At 46.5% G+C, this 26,830-nt stretch overlaps 1 protein-coding gene across 1 annotated transcript in view; it reads right to left on the bottom strand.

Moving 5' to 3' along the window:
* LOC118364943 (alpha-1,6-mannosylglycoprotein 6-beta-N-acetylglucosaminyltransferase B-like) overlaps positions 1 to 26,258 on the bottom strand; it is a 123,092-nt gene extending 96,834 nt beyond the window's left edge. Inside the window, exons 1-5 of the mRNA XM_052490159.1 lie at positions 26,095 to 26,258; positions 21,740 to 21,849; positions 13,984 to 14,057; positions 9,951 to 10,136; positions 7,641 to 7,805 (exon numbers count right to left, since the gene is read on the bottom strand). Of these exons, the coding sequence (XP_052346119.1) occupies positions 7,641 to 7,805; positions 9,951 to 10,136; positions 13,984 to 14,057; positions 21,740 to 21,849; positions 26,095 to 26,258 (699 nt within the window). The remainder of the gene's footprint in view (positions 1 to 7,640; positions 7,806 to 9,950; positions 10,137 to 13,983; positions 14,058 to 21,739; positions 21,850 to 26,094) is intronic.
* Positions 26,259 to 26,830: the final 572 nt, after the last annotated feature.

Here is a 26,830-nt window from a genome sequence, read left to right on the forward strand (position 1 = left end):
AGCACTCCATCACGGGGCTGTACACTGATCCCCTATCAGTATTAATCAGAGCACACAACAGCCTCTGTCTACCAATTACGTCATGATGGACAGCTTTGGACTAAAACTGCCGTCATGGCAGTGAAACATCTGGTGTAGAGATTTGCACAGTATCACACAGCCAGAGAGATAAGGAGGGGACAGATCTAAAATGACACATCCATTTCATGCGTTTGAGGCACAAGACGGCTCCGACAATCAATACTGTGGAGGATCTGTGTGGACGGACGCCTATTTGAGGCCTGTCGGCTTATTTGAGCGAGAGAAACGGGCAGAGAGATGTGAGGAGTGAAGGAGGAGGGCCTGTTCTTTTATGGCCCCTCGTTCGCTCCATCTTTCGAGTCCTCCGGCCCTCCCTCTCTCTCCCGCTCACTTTCGTTTACCTTCACTCTTTACTTAATCATGTTGCTGAGTTTGCATGACACAATAGTAGAACTCACTGCATTCATCGAAGGTGGCGACACGGGGAAGGGAGAACTCACTTTCACTCTTTCTTTCATGTACCTTCTTTCTGTACCTTCTTTCATGTACCTTCTTTCATGTACCTTCTTTCTGTACCTTCTTTCATTCATCTGCAAAACCTGAATACCACTGAATTCCCTGACTGAATGTGGCAACGAGCAATTGCAATAACATAACAAGATATAACAATATAAGATATTGCAATAACATAACCACCCCTTCTCTACATCTCTCTCCCTCTACCTCTTTCTCTCTCTACTGTACCTCTCTCTCTCTCTACCTCTTTCTCTCTCTACTGTACCTCTTTCTCTCCCTCTCTCTACCCCTCTCTCTCTCTACTGTACCCCTCTCTCTCTACCGCTTTCTCTCTCTACTGTACCCCTCTCTCTCTCTCTCTCTCTCTCTACCTCTTTCTCTCTCTACTGTACCTCTCTCTCTACCTCTTTCTCTCTCTACTGTACCTCTTTCTCTCCCTCTCTCTCTCCCTCTCTCTCTCTACTGTACCTCTCTCTCTCTACCTCTTTCTCTCTCTCTACCTCTCTCTCTCTACTGTACCTCTCTCTCTCTACCTCTTTCTCTCTCTCTACCCCTCTCTCTCTACTGTACCTCTCTCTCTCTACTGTACCTCTCTCTCTCTACCTCTCTCTCTCTACTGTACCTCTCTCTCTCTACTGTACCTCTCTCTCTCTACTGTACCTCTCTCTCTCTACTGTACCTTAGGTCGCCTGATGTTTTCCTTCTTGTTTTCCTTTTCTTGGTGGTTTTCCTTTTTCTGTGCATGATTAAGGTGATTGTTTATTTAATTTATTTGTCGTGGTAGAATTAAGTATATTGTTTCTCTTGTAGAAATTGCCCTGGCTTTGGCGGGGATGGCGACCCACATGGGGACGCCGTCCCTGTCACTTCGGCGCGGCTTTAGGTGTGTTCCTGAAGCTACTGTCACTGTGGAGGAGTTTCTAATGGACCGGCGTTTATTCCCAATGAGCTATTGGAGCGCGAGTTATTGTGTTTTTGGGAAGTTTGCGAGTTCAATTAAGATTTTCCCGTTGGGTTGCAAACACCCGGCTCTGAAACAGGTCGTGTCGTTTCGGCGACAGGTGTTTATGTTTTTAGACTCACCGGAGCAGACTTTGGAGTTATCGTTTAAAGTCACGTATGACAACAGACTGTATATGGCTAATCCTAATACGGGTAGTCAACAGTGTTTTGAGTGTGGGGATGTTGGCCATAAGTGACATGCTTGCCCGAAAAGGGAGAAGGCGGAGGGAGGGGCGCGGGTGGTCCTCGTAACGCCTGGGTCCACTGATGTAGGGAGAGGTGGGCCGACAGTGGTAGAGCAGCCACAAGGAACACGTTGTCTGTGTTGAGGGTACGGAGTTGCAGCTTGTACCAGAGGGGAACATAGCGTCTGTTATACAGCAGAAAAATATAGTTGAAGTAGGTAAGGACGGATCTGGGGAGCCATTTCCTCAGACTGGTGATGTCCAATACGAGTGATGGGGTACAGGTGTCACGTTCTGACCTTAGTTCCTTTTTTATGTCTTTATTTTAGTTGGTCAGGGCGTGAGTTGGGGTGGACATTCTATGTTGTTTTTCTATGTTTTGTTCTGTTGTTATATTTCTATGTGTTTGGCCTAGTATGGTTCTCAATCAGAGGCAGGTGTCAGCCGTTGTCTTTGATTGGGAGCCATATTTAGGTAGCCTGTTTTCTATTGTGTTTTGTGGGTGGTTGTATCCTGTGTTGGTGTTTTCACCATACGGGACTGTTTCGGTTGTTTGTTTGTACTTTTGTTCAGTGTTCTGTTGATTTATTATTAAATATATCATTATGGACACTTACCACGCTGCACATTGGTCTGATCCTTGCTACTCCTCCTCTGAAGAAGAGGAATTCCGTTACAACAGGAGGGGGTTCATGTGGAGCTAGTCTCCCAGGTAGTGGAGGAGATGCCCACTACGGGTAATGGGGTACATGAGGGGGTTCAGGTGTGGCTAGTCTCCCAGGTAGTGGAGGAGACAGGTTGTATGTATCTGATCACTACTGTAGTAGGGTTGTAAGGTTAGACAGGTTGTATGTATCTGATCACTACTGTAGTAGGGTTGGAAGGTTAGACAGGTTGTATGTATCTGATCACTACTGTAGTAGGGTTGGAAGGTTAGACAGGTTGTATGTATCTGATCACTACTGTAGTAGGGTTGGAAGGTTAGACAGGTTGTATGTATCTGATCACTACTGTAGTAGGGTTGGAAGGTTAGACAGGTTGTATGTATCTGATCACTACTGTAGTAGGGTTGGAAGGTTAGACAGGTTGTATGTATCTGATCACTACTGTAGTAGGGTTGGAAGGTTAGACAGGTTGTATGTATCTGATCACTACTGTAGTAGGGTTGGAAGGTTAGACAGGTTGTATGTATCTGATCACTACTGTAGTAGGGTTGGAAGGTTAGACAGGTTGTATGTATCTGATCACTACTGTAGTAGGGTTGGAAGGTTAGACAGGTTTTATGTATCTGATCACTACTGTAGTAGGTTTGGAAGGTTAGACAGGTTGTATGTATCTGATCACTACTGTAGTAGGTTTGGAAGGTTAGACAGGTTGTATGTATCTGATCACTACTGTAGTAGGGTTGGAAGGTTAGACAGGTTGTATGTATCTGATCACTACTGTAGTAGGGTTGGAAGGTTAGACAGGTTTTATGTATCTGATCACTACTGTAGTAGGTTTGGAAGGTTAGACAGGTTGTATGTATCTGATCACTACTGTAGTAGGGTTGGAAGGTTAGACAGGTTGTATGTATCTGATCACTACTGTAGTAGGGTTGGAAGGTTAGACAGGTTGTATGTATCTGATCACTACTGTAGTAGGGTTGGAAGGTTAGACAGGTTGTATGTATCTGATCACTACTGTAGTAGGGTTGGAAGGTGTGACATTACTCCTGTGGGTTTCTCTGATCACCATAATGTTACTGTTGATATTCACTTGTCCACGAAGGTCATCACCTTACTGGTATTTTAATGTTAAATTGTTACATGATGTCATGTTTTGTGAAACGTTTTTGTTGTTTTGGGGAAAAATGGAGTGTTACTAAATTGAATTTTGAGTCCTTGAGACAGTGGTGGGAGGTTGGGGAGGCCCAAATACGTGTGTTTTATCAACAGTATACTGCTCTCTCTCGTATTGAAGTTAAAGAGACTATCAGGGCCCTTCAACAGGACATCAAATCAGTTGAATTGAAGTTGCTCACTCAGAACGACCCCGGACTAATGACCTTACAGGACAAGAGACATGAACTGAGGTCGATTCTCCATGGAAGAGTGAAGGGTGCCTTGATTAGGTCTCGCTGTGCTACCCTCAGGGATATGGATGAAAAACCTACAGTAGGACAGTCGACATTGCAACACAAACAGATGGTCTGCCTTCGTCTCCCTGATGGGAAGGTGACCACGGATGACAGTGAAATGCGCCAACATGCCGTGGTTTTGTACTCTGCCCTCTATAAGGCGGAGGATTGTGACTCTCTGTATGCAGAACAGGCGTTACATGGACTTCCTCAATTGGGACCTGAGCAGAGAGTTGCTTTGGACTCTGACATTACTCTGCAGGAGCAGTTATACAGCTCCCATCAGGCCGAGCCTCTGGCATCGATGGTTTACCATCTGAGTTCTAAAAGCACTTTTGGGTGTATGTTGGGGGGTTATGAAGTGGTTTGTGAATCTTTCCATGAGGGTTCTCTTCCTGTATCCTGTCAACATGCTGTGCTTTCATTGTTGCCAAAAAAAGGGGGATTTGGCTCTCATAAAAAATTGGCGACCTGTTGCACTGCTGTGTGCAGAATATAAAATTGTATCGGGATGTTTCTCAAACAGGTTGAAAGAGTATCTGGGGCTGTTGGTCCACAAGGGCCAGTCTGACTGTGTACCTGGCCGCTCTGTTGTTGATAACTTGCTTCGAATAAGAGATGTTTTAGACATTTGTAAACTGTCTGATGTGAACGTGGGTTTGCTTTCTTTGGAACAGTGTGGACCACCAGTACTTGTTCAAAACAATGAAAGCCTTTTGGGTTTGGGGATTATTTTAGTCTTGGATGACTTTATGCTGGGGCCTCATGTATGGTGAAGGTGGGGGGGGTTTAGTTGCTCCATCCCCATCCATATTAGTATCAGGCAGGGATGCCCAATTTCAGGACAGTTATATTGTCCGGCAATTGAACCAGTGCTTTGTTTTGTAAGAGCGAGGCTTACTGGTTTCTCTGTGCCAGGTGTAATGAAGGGTCCCACGATAGCACTGTCTGCATATGCAGATGACGTGACGTTTTTTATTACAGGATGTTAAGGTTCTCTCAAACGCTTTAAAGGTGTATGAGGGGGCCTCCTCAGCTAGAGTCAATTGGGGTAAGAGCGCTGTGGGCAGGTCAGCTTCAGATAGGGTCCACTCCACGGTTACCAGGGGGGCTTCAGTGGGGCAGAGATGGGATGAAGGCTGTTTTTTTTCTTCTAGGCTCCGATGTCTTTCAGAAAAAGAACTGGGAGGATGTATTGGAGAAAGTGTGTGCCAGATTGTCAAGGTGGAAATGGCTGCTACCCCAGCTGTCTTATAGGGGAAGGGTGCTGGTAGCCAATAATCTAGCTGCCTCTATCCTGTGGCACAGACTAATGATTTTACAGCCACCGGTGGGGGGTACAAGAGCTTCAGAGGGCTTTCCGGTTTCAAGCAGCCCGGAGACTGTTGTACAGTGATGGTTCTAGCTGGGTCGACACAGCCTATACATTGATGAAGAGAGCGGGCTGCTTAGACAAACATCTTTTCCTCAAAGAAAGAAGGGGGTGATTTGTCTGGCCTGACTGGCTTATCAGTCTGTTATGCAGACTTGGAGAGTTTTTGTTCAGTCCCGTAAGGCGGCACGCCACCAGGGATGTGGCTTTTTGAAGAGCCTCTTTTGTTTTTTACAACACTGCCATCCAGTCCCGTGCTCTGGGTTCAGCCAGCCTACGTTCATGCCTGTTAAGTGTGGGGTGAACCAAGCTGGGTCATCTGATGCGGAGCCGGAGCAGATCGCTGGAGGAGCTGGGAGAAAGAGCGGGGATCCGATCATCTCGGCCTACTGAGGAAGGTCGTCGCTGAGGTCCGCGACTCCTTGCCAGTACGTCATCGGCAGTATGTGACTGACACTTCCAATTCTGATCGATGGACAGAGGGTCTGGGTTATGTGTTCCCTGTGCTGACTGTTAGTGCTGCGGCGGGGGCATTAGAGGAGGATGCTGCTTTCCCTCGATACCCCAGAGCTGGCGACAGTTCAAGGCGTTGGGAAAGAAAATCGGTGTGAAAGTGTGCCGTGCTTCTTCCCTAGAGGGGTAAAATCGACGAGGTGGGCGGGTGTATTTTGTCCAGGTGCCTCCTCACAAGGCTGTTGGCGGTCTTTATACAAACTGCCTATTGAAAAGGGGACAGCTGACCTCCAATGGAGGATAATACATAGCCAGCAATGTGCATCGGGTACACCTGGATCCTACTGTTGGGGAAGGGTGTCCATTCTGTGCCGAGTCGGAATCTTTGGCTGTTTTTACAGTGTCCCCGGTTGGTCGGGACGATTGGCCTGATCACTAGCTGGTTCTCAGCTCTGGGAGAGGTTTTTCTCTTCCCAACAGTTCATATCTGGGACAAAGTACAGGTTTAGTCGAAGGGGTGTCGTTCTCTTGCTTAATGTTGTGTCAGGGGGCAGCTATATTAGCAATATGGAAGACTCGAAAGAACAGTATTCGTGGACAGGGGTCTGTGGATGGGGTGGGACTGTTGGAGGGGATGATGCAGCGAGACTGAGGGTTGAGTTTGCCGATTACAAAATGGTTAACAATATTGATTAACAACTCTGTTTATGAGTATATGGGGTATTCAGAGGCTGTGATGTTTAGTTACTGTGGAGGTTAGAGTTGGTGTTGTGTTTGTAATTGATGTGTAACCATGGTTTTGCTTGAGTGTTTGTCGTGTTGTGGGTTCCCAGACCCAATAAAGCTCTCTCAACCCTAACCTTTCTCAACCCTAACCTTTCTCAACCCTAACCTTTCTCAGCCCTACCTCTCTCAACCCTAACCTTTCTCAACCCTACCTCTCTCAACCCTAACCTTTCTCAACCCTACCTCTCTCAACCCTAACCTTTCTCAACCCTACCTCTCTCAACCCTAACCTTTCTCAACCCTAACCTTTCTCAACCCTAACCTTTCTCAACCCTACCTCTCTCAACCCTACCTCTCTCAACCCTAACCTTTCTCAACCCTAACCTTTCTCAACCCTACCTCTCTCAACCCTAACCTTTCTCAACCCTAACCTCTCTCAACCCTACCTCTCTCAACCCTACCTCTCTCAACCCTACCTCTCTCAACCCTAACCTTTCTCAGCCCTACCTCTCTCAACCCTAACCTTTCTCAGCCCTACCTCTCTCAACCCTAACCTTTCTCAGCCCTACCTCTCTCAACCCTAACCTTTCTCAGCCCTACCTCTCTCAACCCTAACCTTTCTCAGCCCTACCTCTCTCAACCCTAACCTTTCTCAGCCCTACCTCTCTCAACCCTAACCTTTCTCAGCCCTACCTCTCTCAACCCTAACCTTTCTCAGCCCTACCTCTCTCAACCCTAACCTTTCTCAGCCCTACCTCTCTCAACCCTAACCTTTCTCAACCCTACCTCTCTCAACCCTAACCTTTCTCAGCCCTACCTCTCTCAACCCTAACCTTTCTCAACCCTACCTCTCTCAACCCTAACCTTTCTCAACCCTACCTCTCTCAACCCTAACCTTTCTCAACCCTACCTCTCTCAACCCTGACCTTTCTCAACCCTACCTCTCTCAACCCTAACCTTTCTCAACCCTACCTCTCTCAACCCTAACCTTTCTCAACCCTACCTCTCTCAACCCTAACCTTTTTCAACCCTACCTCTCTCATCGCTACCTCTCTCAACGCTACCTCTCATCTCTCTCTCTACCTCTCTACCCCTCTCTCTCTCTACCTCTCTCTCTACCTCTCTCTCTACCTCTCTCTCTACCTCTCTACCCCTCTCTCTCTCGACCTCTCTCTCTACCTTTCTCTCTACCTCTCTCTCTACCTCTCTACACCACTCTCTCTCTCTCTCTGCCTCTCATCTCTACCTTCTTCTGTTCCCTCCAGCGTTGGCGCAGCTTGGAGTGGAGGCGCTGGGCGGCCGTGCCCCACTGTGACGCCAGCCTCCTCATGCGGCGCTTCATGAAGCTCAGTGACTCTTTCCCCGTGCCAACCAGGTCCAGCAGAGATGACAGGTCTGTACGGAACGCAGCCTATAGGGAGGGGGAGGGAGAGAGAGAGAGAGAGAGAGAGAGACAGAGACAGAGGTTCATTCCCCCCCCCCCACACAGTTTGATCTTTCAAAAAATTATATGATCTAAAATCCCAAACAATAAAAGCCTATATATTTACAGAGAGACAGAGAGAGTGTAAGTAGGGAAGAAAGACACAAAAGGAAGGTGAGAGACGGAGCGAGTGTGGGAGGGAGGATGAGAAGAGAGGAGGTCAACGGGAGCGAGCCTACAGGTATACTGAATATGGCATTACATGATAGCTACCCACACAGGCTCCTCTCCCACATCCCCTTCTGCCATAGGAACACAGTAGTTCGGAGGAGTGTGTGCAGCCTGTGTTCTCTGGGGAGATAGTGCTGCAAGCCAAGTCTCTAGAGGAACCTGTGCTAGTTAAACGGCTCTGACTGTGTCGTCTGAAAGTCTCTCTCTCTCTTTCTGTCCATCACACGCACGCATATGCAAACACACACACGACGCACACGCACACACACACACGTTCACTCAAAGACCCTTCTATAAATGGCCTAGATTATCTGGCTAACAGAATCACTGCTGTAATTAGAAATGTTGCCAAACACTAATAAAGTACAGCAGACAATTCACACAAACACATCCAGCATTCACACTCACACACACACACACACACACACACACACACACACACACACACACACACACACAAAGACACACACACACCTTGTGTTCAGGGATCTCTCTGTGTGTAGGTATCTCTGAACCTGATTAATAGCTGTGCAGGGACTGTGCAGCCCCTATTGACTCAGCCTTGAACACCATTCCGCAAATAGTGTCAGGCACTGAGCTGCATGTTTGAGTGTAAAGAGTTAATTTGTGCAGCGTGTGTAGATTGCTCTACAGCAGTACAACGAGAGAGGGAGTAGAGGGAGGGGAAGGAGGACAGGGAAGAGAGGGAGGAGAGGGAGGAGAGGGAGGAGAGGGAGGAGACAGAGGACAGGGAAGAGAGGGAGGAGAGGGAGGAGACAGAGGACAGGGAAGAGAGGGAGGAGAGGGAGGAGACGGAGGACAGGGAAGAGAGGGAGGAGAGGGAGGAGACAGAGGACAGGGAAGAGAGGGAGGAGAGGGAGGAGAGGGAGGAGACAGAGGACAGGGAAGAGAGGGAGGAGAGGGAGGAGACAGAGGACAGGGAAGAGAGAGATGGAGGGAAGAGAGGGAGGAGAGGGAGCAGATGGAAGAGAGGGAGCAGAGGGAGGAGATGGAGGAGAGAGATGGAGGGAAGAGAGGGAGGAGAGGGAGCAGATGGAGGAGAGGGAGTAGAGGGAGGAGAGGGAGGAGATGGAGGAGAGAGATGGAGGGAAGAGAGGGAGGAGAGGGAGCAGATGGAGGAGAGGGAGGAGAGGGAGGAGAGGGAGTAGAGGGAGGAGAGGGAGGAGATGGAGGAGAGAGATGGAGGGAAGAGAGGGAGGAGAGGGAGTAGAGGGAGGAGAGGGAGTAGAGGGAGGAGAGGGAGCAGATGGAGGAGAGGGAGTAGAGGGAGGAGAGGGAGGAGATGGAGAAGAGAGATGGAGGGAAGAGAGGGAGGAGAGGGAGCAGATGGAGGAGAGGGAGTAGAGGGAGGAGAGGGAGTAGAGGGAGGAGAGGGAGTAGAGGGAGGAGAGGGAGGAGAGGGAGCAGATGGAGGAGAGGGAGCAGATGGAGGAGAGGGAGTAGAGGGAGGAGAGGGAGGAGATGGAGAAGAGAGATGGAGGGAAGAGAGGGAGGAGAGGGAGCAGATGGAGGAGAGGGAGTAGAGGGAGGAGAGGGAGTAGAGGGAGGAGAGGGAGCAGAGGGAGGAGATGGAGGAGAGAGATGAACACAGTAAAACAATTAGCAGAGAAGCCGGGCGTGCGTTCATTAAAATTCAAGCTTATACAGTGTAAGTATGAAGATCCATTTGTCTATTGGCTGTGCTCTTTTGAGTGTGAATTAGTGCGGGTAAGTGCTTAAACATGTCAGCTTTAGCCACGCGTCTCTTAGCAGAGCTCGTGCTTATACAGGCATCTGCTTTTGTGAGTGTATGCGTCTTCCTTTGCGTGTGTGTCCCTCTTCCCAGTCTCTTGATGGTGGTTGTTCGGTGACTGTGGGAGGGGTTCTGTGTGTGTGTCTCACCTGTCTCTTGGTGGTGGCGGTCTGGCGTGTGTGTGTATGGACGGTGGGGGGGCTGCTGTGGTTCCTCCAGGCCAGAGGGGGGCAGAACCACTCCACCTCGCTCAGGTAGATGAGGAAGGAGCAGTCGGAGCCGTCCACCCCGTAGAAGGCATAGCACGGGTCTGACGTCCAGCGGGCACGCATCCACTGGTGATACACAGGTCAAAGTTCAATGGTCAGGTGACTTTGTCTTTGGTGAACACAAATCAAAGAATGAAATAACTGCCACATGTCATATTAAAACGATAGGGAGTTTTTGTCATATATTACATGTACCTAAGTTCCTATGTGCAGTTGGATGGAATTACAGGTTATAAGTAACGTTCCCTCTATTTTTTTCACTGAGCTGATTTCAGGTCTGCTGAGCGCAAACTTGAGCACAAGCTTGAATGTTGTGAAGGTTCCGTGCAAGTTCCAGCGCTCGTTTACTGGTAACACTGAGGCTGTACCCACTTTAACTTACAGTTTATAACAGTGGCTAAGTAGGCTACTGTAGCTATTTGATCGTAATGAAGGCCTACCAGAGGGGCCTACCATCAAAAGCAACGGAGAAAAATGCATCCCATAGCATTTTAACATGGAAAGAGCTGCTCCATCATTCAGCCTACAGTAGCAGCCAATGTGCGGTGTTTAAGGTATGCTTGCATTCCATGAGAATTTTTGGGGAAAAAACAAACATGCAGGACTTGACATTAACCTGTTTATCCACTTGTCCTTCAGACAAGGAAGTGACTGTAAAGAAACCACTTTACAAAATAAAATGCATTATTATTCCCACACCATTATTACAGAGAATCAGAATCAGTTCTGCCTACTGGCTACTTAGTTTACTCAAGTCTGTCTCAAAATACAAAACTGCCTCTTTAAGACAAAAAATATATAGTTTACTTGACTCACTTTTCAAATATGTCTAGAAATGCACATGTTTTGTGTTCTTATAGGAAGCAATCACCCCCCCATTGCTGACTACAAATGATCTATAACTGGGCTAATAACTCACTAACTAGCAAAGGATATGAACAAATGTGCACACATGGCTACATGCAGCTCTCTCTTTAATCTCAAAACATGCTCATGCCGTAAACATAGTCCGCTCATGCTGTAAACATAGTCCAGTTTAAAAAGTGATAGGCACAGATCCATATATTGCAATGGTCTATTGCATATAGGCCTACTCCAGCTCTGATTGGTTATGCCTCACAAGTCTGTGTAGAGTATGGGCTGAGTCAAGCATGTCAATGCAATAGAATCCTACTCTGATGCGTTCTACCTACAACAAAATCTTGAGTTTGAGTTTACTTTATTTTTACAGGGACAGTGCACATTAATCAACGTTTCAGTAAAAGTGTCGGTTTTGGCCAGCCGGCTAATTTTCAACCGCAGTCCCTGGGCAGGTTATTAAAAACATTTACAATATAGACAATAGCAACATAGAACAAGCAAAACATAGCATACAGAGAGAGCAACATAGGACAAGCAAGACGTAGCATACAGACAGAGCAACATAGAACAAGCAAGACGTAGCATACAGAGAGAGCAACATAGGACAAGCAAGACATAGCATACAGAGAGAGCAACATAGGACAAGCAAGACGTAGCATACAGACAGAGCAACATAGAACAAGCAAGACATAGCATACAGAGAGAGCAACATAGGACAAGCAAGACGTAGCATACAGACAGAGCAACATAGAACAAAAAGCAGCAAGACAAAATTCATAAAAGCAACAAAGTGTTTCCACACCTCACAAGCTACAGACAACAGACATGGAAAGCGGCAACACACAGCCTGGGACCATGTTCACGAATCTGATTGACCTTTAGCCATGTCTTCAAGCATTTTGTGAAAGTGTGATATGTGGTGCAGTTATGTGTGTCTGATGGCAGTGTATTCCAGACATGGGAAGCTCTCACAGAGAAAATGGATTTACTAAAGGAGGGAAGGGAACTAGGGAACTATACAGTCACCTCTCATGGCAGACCTTGTGGATCTGCTGCCATATTTTGGGGTTTTCTGTTTAACAAAAATACTGAGTGGAGGGGGAGCCAGGCCATTTAGGATCTTGAATACAAGACATGCATTGGTGTATTGCACAAGATTTTCCCAACTGCTTTCTGAGGATGTAACAGTGATGGCTATTGGGCTTCCTATCAAGCACTTTGAGAACCTGTTTGTAGACAGACTGAATAGGTCTTAATGTTGTACACCAAGCTTGGGCCCAACTAGTCAAGCAGTATGTTAAGTGGGCGAGTATCATAGATTTGAAGTACATTGTTTATACCTCTGTAGTCAAACAATTTCATATAAATCGGAAATTAGCTAGGTTGAATTTGGTGATTTGAATGACCTTTATCACATGCTTTTTAAAAGAGAGGTTGGAATCAAGTATGATGCCAAGGTACTTCAAATCAGATACCACCTGGAGCTTCTCCCCTGACACATAAACATCTGTCTCAGCAGCATCTGTCGCCCTCTGTCAGGTTCTGACCATAGTTCTATTGTGTTTTCTTTGTTTTAGTGTTGGTCAGGACGTGACCTGAGTGGGCATTCTATGTTGTGTGTCTAGTTTTCCCGTTTCTATGTTTGGCCTGATATGGTTCTCAATCAGAGGCAGGTGTTAGTCATTGTCTCTGATTGGGAATCATATTTAGGCAGCTTGTTTGTGTTGGGTTTTTGTTTGCCGTTTCTGTGGAGTGTTTCGCTCTGAACTGCATGGAGTGTAATGTGAAGGGGCTGTTGTTGAGGTGGGCAATCAGTTGTTCTGCTACACGCTTCAACAACCTTTGACACCGCAGGTAGTATACTAATAGACCTGTAGTTACTCACGTCAGTAGAGTCGCCTGATTTAAAGACGGCCGTTATTATGGCCGACTTCCATGCCCTTGGAAACACCCCGAGACCGATAGATGTGTTGGTGACCTTAGTAATGGGGCCAATGAGTGACTCTTTGTAGTTTCTAAGAAAGGTAGAGTCCAGCCCAAACATCTTTGGCTTTAGAGTTCTTTAGTGAGCTAATCACCTTGTTCACCTTTGACTCAGAAACCGCCCTTATGATGAAGACAGGTTGAGCATCATTTACTAGCACTGAGCCCAAGAAACCAGTGGAGGGGTTCTGTCAGTATCCTGACAGAGTCAATAAAGTAGGAATTGAAGGCTATTGCTATTTCGACTGCATCCTGTGTTAGATTGTTATTCACCATGATTTCTAGTCTTTTTGCAGTGTTACTATGGTCTTTCCCTGTTAACGTTTTTACATTCTCCCAGATCAGTTTAGAATTTCCCTTTTGCTTCACCAATTATGTTAATAAAAAAGTTTGCCTTGGCCTGTCTCATTTCTTTCATCACCTTATTTCTCAACATGGTAAACCTACGTCTGTCATGCCTTAATTTGGATCTTAGGGCTATTTTTTAGAGCAGAATCTCGTTCTTTCATCAATTTCCAGATTTGTGCTCTTTTGGCCAAGTTTGGATTTGATTTTCTTTAGGAAACCATTTATTGTAGTCTGGATTGTGGATAGAAAAACCTGACTATCAGCTTCCACGTCTGTATAGGACAAGAGATCATTCCAGTTCATTCCCTTAATTGCGTTTTCAAAATAGCTTAATTCACTCTTAGGTGTTCTTAGTTGATCCGGCCTTCTAACAGTAGAGAGGTTAAACCTGTTCTTAGACAGCTTTCTGGCTATAAGTGTCAGGTTATGATCAGATAGCCCAGTAACCATATTGAATGATTTAAGTCACTCTCTCTGGTTTATTACTGAATGTTGCATTGAAAGTGGCTAATATTGCTTTGATTCGATCACAATTCGCACAGTAAAGGGAAACATTGAGGGGGGAAACTTTATAAAGTTGAGGGAAGTTCAATCTCGTGCTTCTGTACGCGGCCTGATATTTATTCTGCACGGCAGTCCTGGGGAGCTTATAGGGAACATTGGTTATAAGATATCAGTGGAATCTCTTATAGCCTAGCGAGATAGACAGAGAGAAACTCACATCCACTTTGCCAGGGCAGTCTGGGTAGCGGGGATCTCTGGGTACCTCACACTGGCCTGATGAGCCGTCTCTCACTGCCGAAGAGAAGAGACACACACATCATAGTTACACACTGCGGAGACAGAACACACACAGCATAGCAGAACACTGTGGAGATATAGAACACACACAGCATAGTTACACACTGTGGAGATATAGAACACACACAGCATAGTAGAACACTGTGGAGATATAGAACACACACAGCATAGTTACACACTGTGGAGATATAGAACACACACATCATAGTTACACACTGCGGAGACAGAACACACACAGCATAGTTACACACTGTGGAGATATAGAACACACACATCATAGTTACACACTGCGGAGACAGAACACACACATCATAGTTACACACTGTGGAGATATAGAACACACACAGCATAGTTACACACTGTGGAGATATAGAACACACACAGCATAGTAGAACACTGCGGAGATATAGAACACACACAGCATAGTTACACACTGTGGAGACAGAACACACACAGCATAGTTACACACTGTGGAGATATAGAACACACACAGCATAGTTACACACTGCGGAGACAGAACACACACATCATAGTTACACACTGTGGAGATATAGAACACACACAGCATAGTTACACACTGTGGAGATATAGAACACACACAGCATAGTAGAACACTGCGGAGATATAGAACACACACAGCATAGTTACACACTGTGGAGACAGAACACACACAGCATAGTTACACACTGTGGAGATATAGAACACACACAGCATAGTAGAACATTGTGGAGATATAGAACACACACATCATAGTAGAACACTGCGGAGACATAGAACACACACAGCATAGTAGAACACTGTGGAGATATAGAACACACACATCATAGTTACACACTGTGGAGATATAGAACACACACAGCATAGTTACACACTGTGGAGATATAGAACACACACAGCATAGTAGAACACTGCGGAGACATAGAACACACACAGCATAGTTACACACTGCAGAGATATAGAACACACACAGCATAGTAGAACACTGCGGAGATATAGAACACACACAGCATAGTAGAACACTGTGGAGATATAGAACACACACATCATAGTAGAACACTGCGGAGACATAGAACACACACAGCATAGTTACACACTGCAGAGACATAGAACACACACAGCATAGCAGAACACTGCGGAGATATAGAACACACACAGCATAGTAGAACACTGCGGAGACATAGAACACACACAGCATAGTTACACACTGCAGAGACATAGAACACACACAGCATAGCAGAAGACTGTGGAGATATAGAACACACACATCATAGTAGAACACTGCGGAGACATAGAACACACACAGCATAGTTACACACTGCAGAGACATAGAACACACACAGCATAGCAGAAGACTGTGGAGATATAGAACACACACATCATAGTAGAACACTGCGGAGACATAGAACACACACAGCATAGTTACACACTGCAGAGATATAGAACACACACAGCATAGTAGAACACTGCGGAGATATAGAACACACACAGCATAGCAGAAGACTGTGGAGATATAGAACACACACATCATAGTAGAACACTGCGGAGACATAGAACACACACAGCATAGTTACACACTGCAGAGACATAGAACACACACAGCATAGCAGAAGACTGTGGAGATATAGAACACACACATCATAGTAGAACACTGCGGAGACATAGAACACACACAGCATAGTTACACACTGCAGAGACATAGAACACACACAGCATAGCAGAAGACTGTGGAGATATAGAACACACACATCATAGTAGAACACTGCGGAGACATAGAACACACACAGCATAGTTACACACTGCAGAGACATAGAACACACACAGCATAGCAGAAGACTGCGGAGACATAGAACACACACATCATAGTTACACACTGCGGAGACGGAACACACACAGCATAGCAGAACACTGTGGAGATATAGAACACACACAGCATAGTAGAACACTGCGGAGATATAGAACACACACAGCATAGTAGAACACTGCGGAGATATAGAACACACACAGCATAGTAGAACACTGCGGAGATATAGAACACACACAGCATAGTAGAACACTGCGGAGATATAGAACACACACAGCATAGTAGAACACTGCGGAGATATAGAACACACACATCATAGTAGAACACTGCGGAGACATAGAACACACACAGCATAGCAGAAGACTGTGGAGATATAGAACACACACATCATAGTTACACACTGCGGAGACGGAACACACACAGCATAGCAGAACACTGTGGAGACAGAACACACACACAGCATAGCAGAACACTGCGGAGACATAGAACACACACAGCATAGCAGAACACTGTGGAGATATAGAACACACTCATCATAGTAGAACACTGTGGAGATATAGAACACACACATCATAGTAGAACATTGTGGAGATATAGAACACACACATCATAGTAGAACACTGTGGAGATATAGAACACACACATCATAGTAGAACACTGTGCAGATATAGAACACACACATAGTAGAACACTGTGCAGATGTAGAACACACACATCATAGTAGAACACTGTGGAGATATAGAACACACACATAGTAGAACACTGTGGAGATATAGAACACACACATCATAGCAGAACACTGTGGAGATATAGAACACACACATAAAGTGGGGAGAACAAGTATTTGATACACTGCCGATTTTGCAGGTTGTCCTACTTACAAAGCATGTAGAGGTCTGTAATTTTTATCATAGGTACACTTCAACTGTGAGAGATGGAATCTAAAACAAAAATCCAGAAAATCACATTGTATGATTTTTAAGTAATTAATTTGCATTTTATTGCATGACATAAGTATTTGAACACCTACCAACCAGTAAGAATTCCGGCTCTCACAGACCTGTTAGTTTTTCTTTAATAAGCCCTCCTGTTCTCCACTAATTACCTGTATTAACTGCACCTGTTTGAACTCGTTCCCTGTATAAAAGACACCAGTCCACACACTCAATCAAACAAACAGACTCCAACCTCTCCACAATGGCCAAGACCAGAGAGCTGTGTAAGGACATCAGGGATAAAATTGTAGACCTGCACAAGGCTGGGGTGGGCTACAGGACAATAGGCAAGCAGCTTGGTGAGAAGGCAACAACTGTTGGCGCAATTATTAGAAAACGGAAGAAGTTCAAGATGACGGTCAATCACCCTCAGTGTGGGGCTCCATGCAAGATCTCACCTCGTGGGGCATCAATGATCATGAGGAAGGTGAGGGATCAGCCCAGAACTACACGGCAGGACCTGGTCAATGACCTGAAGAGAGCTGGGACCACAGTCTCAAAGAAAACCATTAGTAACACACTACACCGTCATGGATCAAAATCCTGCAGCGCACGCAAGGTCCCCCTGCTCAAGCCAGCGCATGTCCAGGCCCGTCTGAAGTTTGCCAATGACCATCTGGATGATCCAGAGGAGGAATTGGAGAAGGTCATGTGGTCTGATGATCTCCACTCGCCGTGTTTCGAGGAAGAAGAAGGATGAGTACAACCCCAAGAACACCATCCCAACCGTGAAGCATGGAGGTGGAAACATCATTCTTTGGGGATGCTTTTCTGCAAAGGGGACAAGACGACTGCACCGTATTGAGAGGAGGATGGATGGGGCCATGTATCGCGAGATCTTGGCCAACAACCTCCTTCCCCCAGTAAGAGCATTGAAGATGGGTCATGGCTGGGTCTTCCAGCAACGACCCAAAACACACAGCCAGGGCAACTAAGGAGTGGCTCCGTAAGAAGCATCTCAAGGTCCTGGAGTGGCCTAGCCAGTCTCCAGACCTGAACCCAATAGAACATCTTTAGAGGGAACTGAAAGTCCGTATTGCCCAGCGACAGCCCCGAAACCTGAAGGATCTGGAGAAGGTCTGTATGGAGGAGTGGGCCAAAATCCCTGCTCCAGTGTGTGCAAACCTGGTCAAGAACTACAGGAAACGTATGATCTCTGTAATTGCAAACAAAGGTTTCTGTACCAAATATTAAGTTCTGCTTTTCTGATGTATCAAATACTTATGTCATGCAATAAAATGCTAATTAATTACTTAAAAATCATACAATGGGATTTTCTGGATTTTTGTTTTAGATTCTGTCTCTCACAGTTGAAGTGTACCTTTGATAAAAAATTACAGACATCTACATGCTTTGTATGTAGGGAAACCTGCAAAATCGGCAGTGTGTAAAATACTTGTTCTCTCCACTGTAGATACACACTGTGGAGATATAGAACACACACACCATAGATAGAACACACACACACACACACATCATAGTTGCTCACTTGGAGATATAGAACACACACATCATAGTTGCACACTGTGGAGATATAGAACACACACATCATAGATACACACTATGGAGACATAGAACACACATCATAGATACACACCGTGGAGATATAGAACACACACATCATAGATACAAACCGTGGAGATATAGAACACACACATCATAGTTACACACCGTGGAGATATAGAACACACACATCATAGATACACACCGTGGAGATATAGAACACACACATCATAGATACACACCGTGGAGATATAGAACACACACATCATAGTTACACACCGTGGAGATATAGAACACACACATCATAGTTACACACCGTGGAGATATAGAACACACACATCATAGATACACACCGTGGAGATATAGAACACACACATCATAGATACACACCGTGGAGATATAGAACACACACATCATAGTTACACACCGTGGAGATATAGAACACACACATCATAGTTACACACCGTGGAGATATAGAACACACACATCATAGTTACACACCGTGGAGATATAGAACACACACATCATAGTTACACACCGTGGAGATATAGAACACACACATCATAGTTACACACCGTGGAGATATAGAACACACACATCATAGTTACACACCGTGGAGATATAGAACACACACATCATAGATACACACCGTGGAGATATAGAACACACATCATAGTTACACACCGTGGAGATATAGAACACACACCTCATAGTTACACACCGTGGAGACATAGAACACACATCATAGTTACACACCGTGGAGATATAGAACACACATCATAGTTACACACCGTGGAGATATAGAACACACACATCATAGTTACACACCGTGGAGATATAGAACACACATCATAGTTACACACCGTGGAGACATAGATACACACCGTGGAGATATAGAACACACATCATAGATACACACCGTGGAGACATAGAACACACATCATAGTTACACACCGTGGAGACATAGAACACACATCATAGATACACACCGTGGAGACATAGAACACACATCATAGATACACACCGTGGAGACATAGAACACACATCATAGTTACACACCGTGGAGATATAGAACACACACATCATAGTTACACACCGTGGAGATATAGAACACACACATCATAGTTACACACCGTGGAGACATAGAACACACAGACGATAGTCATACAGACTCTTTAAAGCCTTACAGTGGTTCTTCCTTTAAAAGTTGCGGTGTACTGCAGCACAGCCTGCAAAGTGCCGCGGAATTATACGGCACGCGATTTAAGTGTCAGCCGCTGTTGCCAGAACGACGCAATTTACCACAACCTGCCACCATCTATCACAACCGGTCGCGGCATTAGCTCAACACTTCTAAAGGAAGAACCACCGTGTATATCCACGCCTGCATCACCTTGAAAAGCAACATGATACTTGTCCTGTGAAGAGAATAGACATCCTTAAAACAGACATTTAACAACCTTTTCAGCAAACCATATGCGCCATCAGTTCCCATGCAACATCCGGCCTGCCTTGGCGCACACTGTTCACCGCGGAGTACGGAAACACAACCCCTTGTCAGTGCTGCCATCCCTCCTGGGCTAACGGTACAATGTGTATCCGCTCACTCACGCTGCACTCACTGCATTATTTGGTCCATTGAGTTGGCTAACTGCCTCCCTGCAGCTGGGGACCTACAGCCAGGAAGAGAGACTGCAGTTGAAACTCAAAGTTCCAGCAGTATGGATGGGAGAAGACCGGAAGTTAAATTGATGAGGTTTAGGTAATGTACTCGGCCTCTCTCTCTCTCTCTCTCGCCGTCGCTCTCTCTCCTTCCTATCTCCTGCTTCCTCTCCCTCCCTCACTCCCACTCTCTCTATCTATCTCCCCCTACCTCTTTTTTTCCCCCCAGATCTCTCTCGCTCTCTCTATATAGTCCTCTCTCTGGAACAAAACATTCTCTGACAGCTTCCATGTGGTCTGATGAAAGCTTTGTCTCTGTCTGTCTCAGTCACTCCCTCCCTCAAGCTTCTCTCCTCTCAAACCCGCCACACACATTTCCCAGCGCCACAAAAGATTTCAACGCCTTCCTTTTGATTCCAATAATAATAACCGTCGCCATATTAAATGTGCAGCGGACTAATTAGATTAAAAAAACTTGAGGCCCATGCGAGACTCGAGGCCCCCGCAAAAACTAAAAAAGCGGCGGCTGGGAGAGAGGGAGGTGCGAATTCCAACTTCCTCTCTCTCTCTCTCTCTCTCTCTCTCTCTCTCTCTCTCTCTCTCTCTCTCTCTCTCTCTCTCTCTCTCTCTCTCTCTCTCTCTCTCTCTCTCTCTCTCTCTCTCTCTCTCTCTCTCTCTCTCTCTCTCTCTCTCTCTCTCTCTCTCTCTCTCTCTCTCTCTCTCTCTCTCTCTCTCTCTCTCTCTCTCTCTCTCTCTCTCTCTCTCTCTCTCGCTCTCTCTCTCTCTCTCGCTCTCTCTCTCGCTCTCTCTCTCTCTCACACGAGATGAATCACCGCTGCGCCCGAGTCGAAACGCACAATAAAGTCCACCGAGCGTGGTATGTCTTCATCTGTGATTAATAAAAGCGGTTGTGGTTCTGCCCTCACGTCCTCGCCGTGAAAACAAAGGGAGATAAGACTAATTGCCTCCGGTAACGACTTTTGCTGTTGGTTGAGGAGAGGGAGGAGGAGGGAAGAAGAGCTGATTAAGGACTGTCGATTGAGTTCCCTTGACAGATGCTCGCACGAGCGCGTGTGTTTTCCCGTGTGTGTGTGATTCCAACACAATCGGTATCAACTGTGCCGGTAGCAGAATTATTTCAGATTTGATTCAAAAAAAAGGAGGAGTTGGACAGAAGAAGTCAACAGCAGTGGAGGGAAAAGCGATACGATGGAGACGGGAGTGAAGAAAGACGTCTGGCTGCACTGTTGACTTGTTCTCTCCGAGTAGATCTCACTTTTATTTCCCACACCACCAACTCATTTCATACGCGAATCACTTGTCCTGTGGCACTTTGAGCGGGCCGCTTGTGTTTGAGATCTGAGGGGTGAGGGTCTGATGTGTAGTGTATTGCCGTTCGAAAAAACGGTTGGAGTTGGTGTTCTGACTACCCGGCGAGGATGACAACGGTTCGCGTTTTCATTAGAGTGTGGAAGAACCTTTTCACGCTGCTTGAGACAAACCCGACCAAAGCCAAGCCAAGATGCACTGAGCTGGCCCAGTTAGCCGTCCACCATAGTTGTCACCATAGTTGTCACCATAGTTGCTGGAACCGTGCAATGTTCATAGAAAGTCATGTTTGGGCCCCCCCCAATGATGTGAATAAGACATGGGCAGTTCCATATGTATTGCACAGCAATAACCCAGTGTGTAATGTTACTGTTATGAAATAGTACCTCTGCCGGCGGCCATGCTGTTCTGGAGGATCTGTTCCACTCGGACCGCCATGTTGGACACGTTCTGAGCTATAGCCTGGATCCTCTCTACCAGGCCTGCTGGCTGGAACCTGGCCACACACACAGACCGAAAAGACACAATCATACAAAGTGAGAAACATACATTGGGGCTGCTCTTTGATCCCACACTGTGCCGAGACAGACAGAGAACAACATCAGTGTCACCTCAAACAACCTGAGGGTAAAACTCCGTACCGTACCATCTGACTGGATGACTTAACAATGCTAATAAAAGTTGAGCAGAGCAAAGAGCGTGTACTTATACATCTCTCTCTCTCTCTCTCTCTCTTTCTCTCTCTCTCTCTTTCTCTCTCTCTCTCGTTCTCTCTGTTGCTTTCTCTCTTGTTCTCTGTAACTCTCTCTCGCTCTCTCCCTCCCTCTTTGTCTCTCTCTCCTACAGATGTAAGACCGTGTTAACAGGCTGTGAAGAGGCTAATTGTGAGGCACTTGGTTGGAGCGTGAAATAGAAAAGGCCCCATACCGCCTGCTGTAACAGCCAATACAATTTCCTCTGCAGGATAAGACGGCTCCCTTGCATATTTAACACCAGTCCCCAGTTCAGATGAGAAGGGAGGGGCAGTTTTGGGAAGGAGTTTAAATTTACAGAGGTGCGCAATACCCTCTAACTATTTTGCCCAGGCAGCAGGCAGCATTAACCCCCACTTACAAATCATGCTCTGAGAGAGGATCAGGGAGACTGAGTGTGTGTGCTTTCTATAAATGAGGTAGAGGATAGATTGCTGAGCTGCCTAATTGACTAACTGTCTGTCCACAGTGATGGGGAGTTGGCTACAGAAAGAGAAACGGTCTCAGGGGAGGAAATGAAACTCATTCTAGACTAGTGTTCTCAGGCTGTGGCTGGCTTAAAGTACAAGCTGTAGACAGCTGTAAAGGATACAAAAAGCCGATACCTAATTTAGCGAATAATAGCACTGATATGTCTTTGACTTTATTCTGCTTATCCTTGATCGTTTTTATACGTCCGTACTGACTTTTCAACGTGGCGACTTCATATATTTAAAAAAAATATATATATTTATTTTATTTAACTAGGCAAGTCAGTTAAGAACAAATTGTTATTTACAATGACGGCCTCCCCCAGCCAAACCAAGACCAGTCTAGTGTTTGGACACACCTCCTCATTCCAGGGTTTTTCTTTCTTTGTACTATTTTCTACATTGTAGAATAATCCATGAAGACATCAACACTATGAAATAACACGCATGGAATCATGTAGTAAAACCAAAAATGTGTGAAACAAATCCAAATTGCTGAATGATCCATAGTATGACCATCCAAAAACAATTCCATATGTCAGCTTAGCACCCACCCCTCCTCCAACAATTTTTTTGTGAGGGCAACTCAAGTCTGAAATTTCAAAGCGGAAATTGCAAACTTTAGAAGCCTTTTAAAAAACACTACACGTTCGCATTTCCTGCTCGGCAGGAAACTTCTCAGCGACAAAAGAGTGATCAAATTAAGATCCTACATGCTGACTCTGTTCAACACAAGTACAGCCAGGAACTCTAAGCAGAGGCTTAGTAGACCGAATCTGTTTGGTGGAATAATCTACATTCAGAAAGAAATAGAGGGCATAGAACAGCCACGATTTGTTATCTATGGGCAAAAGACAATTGCAGGAGCTTAGTAGCCCACCTTAGTGGCTGAACGGCTGTCTTTGTCGTGGACTAGAACAAATGGATTTCCTGAGGTGTCTCTAATAATTAAAGCCAGAAGCTCAGTTAGATTTTGGTGTTCAACAACAGGACACATGATTTGGAATCAGTTTTTATTTTTTTATTTGACCTTTATTTTACTAGGCAAGTCCGTTAAGAACTAATTTTTATTTTCAATGTCGGCCTAGGAACAGCGGGTTAACTGCCTACTCAGGGGCAGAACGACAGATTTGTACCATGTCAGCTCGGAGGTTTGAACTTGCAACCTTCCGTCCAACGTTACCCTGTCGCCCCAAGATTTTGTCATGGAGAGTGTGGTTGTGGAGGGAGAGGGGAGTTGTTGGACAGTCTCCTTGAGGGGGTTTAGATGGTTCACCTGAGGTGGTTACAGCCAGCGAGGCAGGGCACAGGACCAAAGCATAGAGCACTGCCCTCTGACGGAGCACAGCCCTCCGACGGAGCACAGCCCTCCGACGGAGCACAGCCCTCCTACGGAGCACAGCCCTCCGACGGAGCACAGCCCTCTGACGGAGCACAGCCCTCTGACGGAGCACAGCCCTCTGACGGAGCACAGCCCTCCGACGGAGCACAGCCCTCCGACGGAGCACAGCCCTCTGACGGAGCACAGCCCTCTGACGGAGCACAGCCCTCCTACGGAGCACAGCCCTCCTACGGAGCACAGCCCTCCTACGGAGCACAGCCCTCTGACGGAGCACAGCCCTCTGACGGAGCACAGCCCTCTGACGGAGCACAGCCCTCTGACGGAGCACAGCCCTCTGACGGAGCACAGCCCTCTGACGGAGCACAGCCCTCTGACGGAGCACAGCCCTCCGACGGAGCACAGCCCTCCGACGGAGCACAGCCCTCTGACGGAGCACAGCCCTCTGACGGAGCACAGCCCTCTGACGGAGCACAGCCCTCCTACGGAGCACAGCCCTCTGACGGAGCACAGCCCTCTGACGGAGCACAGCCCTCTGACGGAGCACAGCCCTCTGACGGAGCACATCACTCACCTCTACTTTTAATCTCCCTCTCCCCCTCTTTTCTCTTTTCTCCACTTCACTCGCTTTCTATCACTTAATCATTAGCTGTTGGATTTCTCTCTCTCTCTCTCTCTCTCTCTCTCTCTCTCTCTCTCTCTCTCTCTCTCTCTCTCTCTCTCTCTCTCTCTCTCTCTCTCTCTCTCTCTCTCTCTCTCTCTCTCTCTCTCTCTCTCTCTCTCTCTCTCTCTCTCTCTCTCTCTCTCTCTCTCTCTCTCTCTCAGAAGTGAGCACATCGATGGTATCAACTTTAGACGGGTCTCATGACACTTGTGGGGTTCAATGGTTAAACCGTTTGTTAAGCAGTAGATGACACCGTTCGGACACTACAGACGTTTGCGTGAGAAGATGTTCGGGGATGTCTCGCGGTCTGACTAGCACCCGCTACAGCTCTGCCTCCTTTCACCGCAGTTGAGGAAGTGAGACACTGGAGGATGCGGTGGATTGAGACACGTCTCCAGCTTAAACTGACTGATTTTGATGGGGATTTTTTTTGTTTATGCAACGTAAAGTGTGTCAATCGACTCTAGGGGGTTAATTATAATCCACATAACAAATTAAATTGGTTGTTGCTGCCTGATTTTCCTGTTGTAGCAAACTGGCTCAAATTAGTAGGTAGTGTGAAACAGTCTTCACGCAAGAGTGGAACATTACCAGATAGAAGTTCACATCTGCGCCAGACAATATATATCACATCTTCCGCTCCCGTTTTCACATGCAGGGCTGAACTTCAGTGTTCGTTTGGCATTATGGGGGACGGCAGGGTAGCCTAGTGGTTAGAGCGTTGGACTAGAAACCGGAAGGTTGTGAGTTCAAACCCCCAAGGTACAAATCTGTCGTTCTGCCCCTGAACAGGCAGTTAACCCACTGTTCCCAGGCTGTCATTGAAAATAAGAATGTGTTCTTAACTGACTTGACTGGTTAAATAAAGGTAAAAACATATATATTTTTAACGAGGCCTGATTCTGTTGGCTATAGAAATGAGGGATTCTAGTGCCGGAGTCTGATCGAGCGGTAACGCTCTCAGCCCCTGGACCACGTGCATGTATGACCCACGGCAACAGGGTTCAAGCTTTGGTTCAGCTTATTGTATGCTTCATTCCTACCCCTTGGCCTTCCTACAGTAGCTGTCATTCCTCTTTTCATTGTCTGTCCTGTCACTGTCCTATTGAAAAAACGAATACAAGTATGAAAGTAGTTCGAATGTCCTCTATGCATGTAGCTCTCGTCTGTGTAGCTTTCTGTATCTTTCCACAGAGTTCAACCTGACGTTTAGAAGTTGGATGTGAAATGCAGTAAAAGGGATCGAATAGAGAGCGCAGACGGTCAAACTGGACATTGGCGGAACAGAGGGACTGAAAGTGGATGTGTGCTTGGAAGAAGGGAGCGACAAGGTCAGACAACCCTGCCCTTGTAAAGCTGCCGAGAGCAGACCAGACTACCTGGCAGCCAAACGAGGAGAGAAAGAGAAGGGTCTGAAGAGAACAACAAGAGAGGAGGAAAAAGAGTGATTGAGAAAAAGGGAAGACAAGGACGGTAAGATGCCTGTCCTAAGCCCACCACTCCATCCAGACCGTACCTGTTGATGGCCGAGCTGAGTTCAGAAGTTTGTGAGTGCTTTTGGTGACAGACCATACCTGTTGATGGCGCTGCTGAGTTCATCAGACGGCGGGTGGACCAATTCGCTGGTGGTGCTGTTGTTCCAGTTTGGAGAGGCTGTCCATCCTCTTTCAGGATCACCATCTCAGCATGTCACTGATCTTCCTGAGCAGACCCCACGAGACTCCACTCCCCCATCACTACACACAGAGTAAGAGAGACCACTGTTGTGTCAGAGACAGAGACAGAGATTGAGAGAGAGAGAGAGAGAGAGAGAGAGAGAGAGAGTACAGGAGAGAGAGAAAGAGAGAAAGAGAGAAGAGAGAGAGAGAGGAGAGAGCCTACCCTCACCAGAGGGCCCGTCAGACAGAAACAAAGACAGAGGGGAGAGAGGTCTCGAGCTTGATGAGAGAGAGGGAGAGAGAATGCCGAGTCGAGAGAGAGATTCTCACAGAGAGAGGTGGAGAGAGAGAGTGAGCAGTGAGGAGAGATTGCATCGAGAGAGAGAGGGAGAGAGGGAGGGAGAGGTGTCAGAGAGAGAGAGAGAGGTCCTTGAGAGAGAGATGAGAGAGAGAGAGTGAGACAGAAACAAAGACAGAGAGAGGCATGTGGGAGAGAGACTGAGAGGGAGAGAGAATATGTCCGAGAGACAGAGAGATGCTCTGAGGGCGCGGGTCGGGTAGTAAACAATCGATAAACGCCCAATAACAAGAGAG

The sequence above is a fragment of the Oncorhynchus keta genome, chromosome 32 (assembly GCF_023373465.1).
Source record: "Oncorhynchus keta strain PuntledgeMale-10-30-2019 chromosome 32, Oket_V2, whole genome shotgun sequence".
NCBI classification, from domain to species: domain Eukaryota; kingdom Metazoa; phylum Chordata; class Actinopteri; order Salmoniformes; family Salmonidae; genus Oncorhynchus; species Oncorhynchus keta.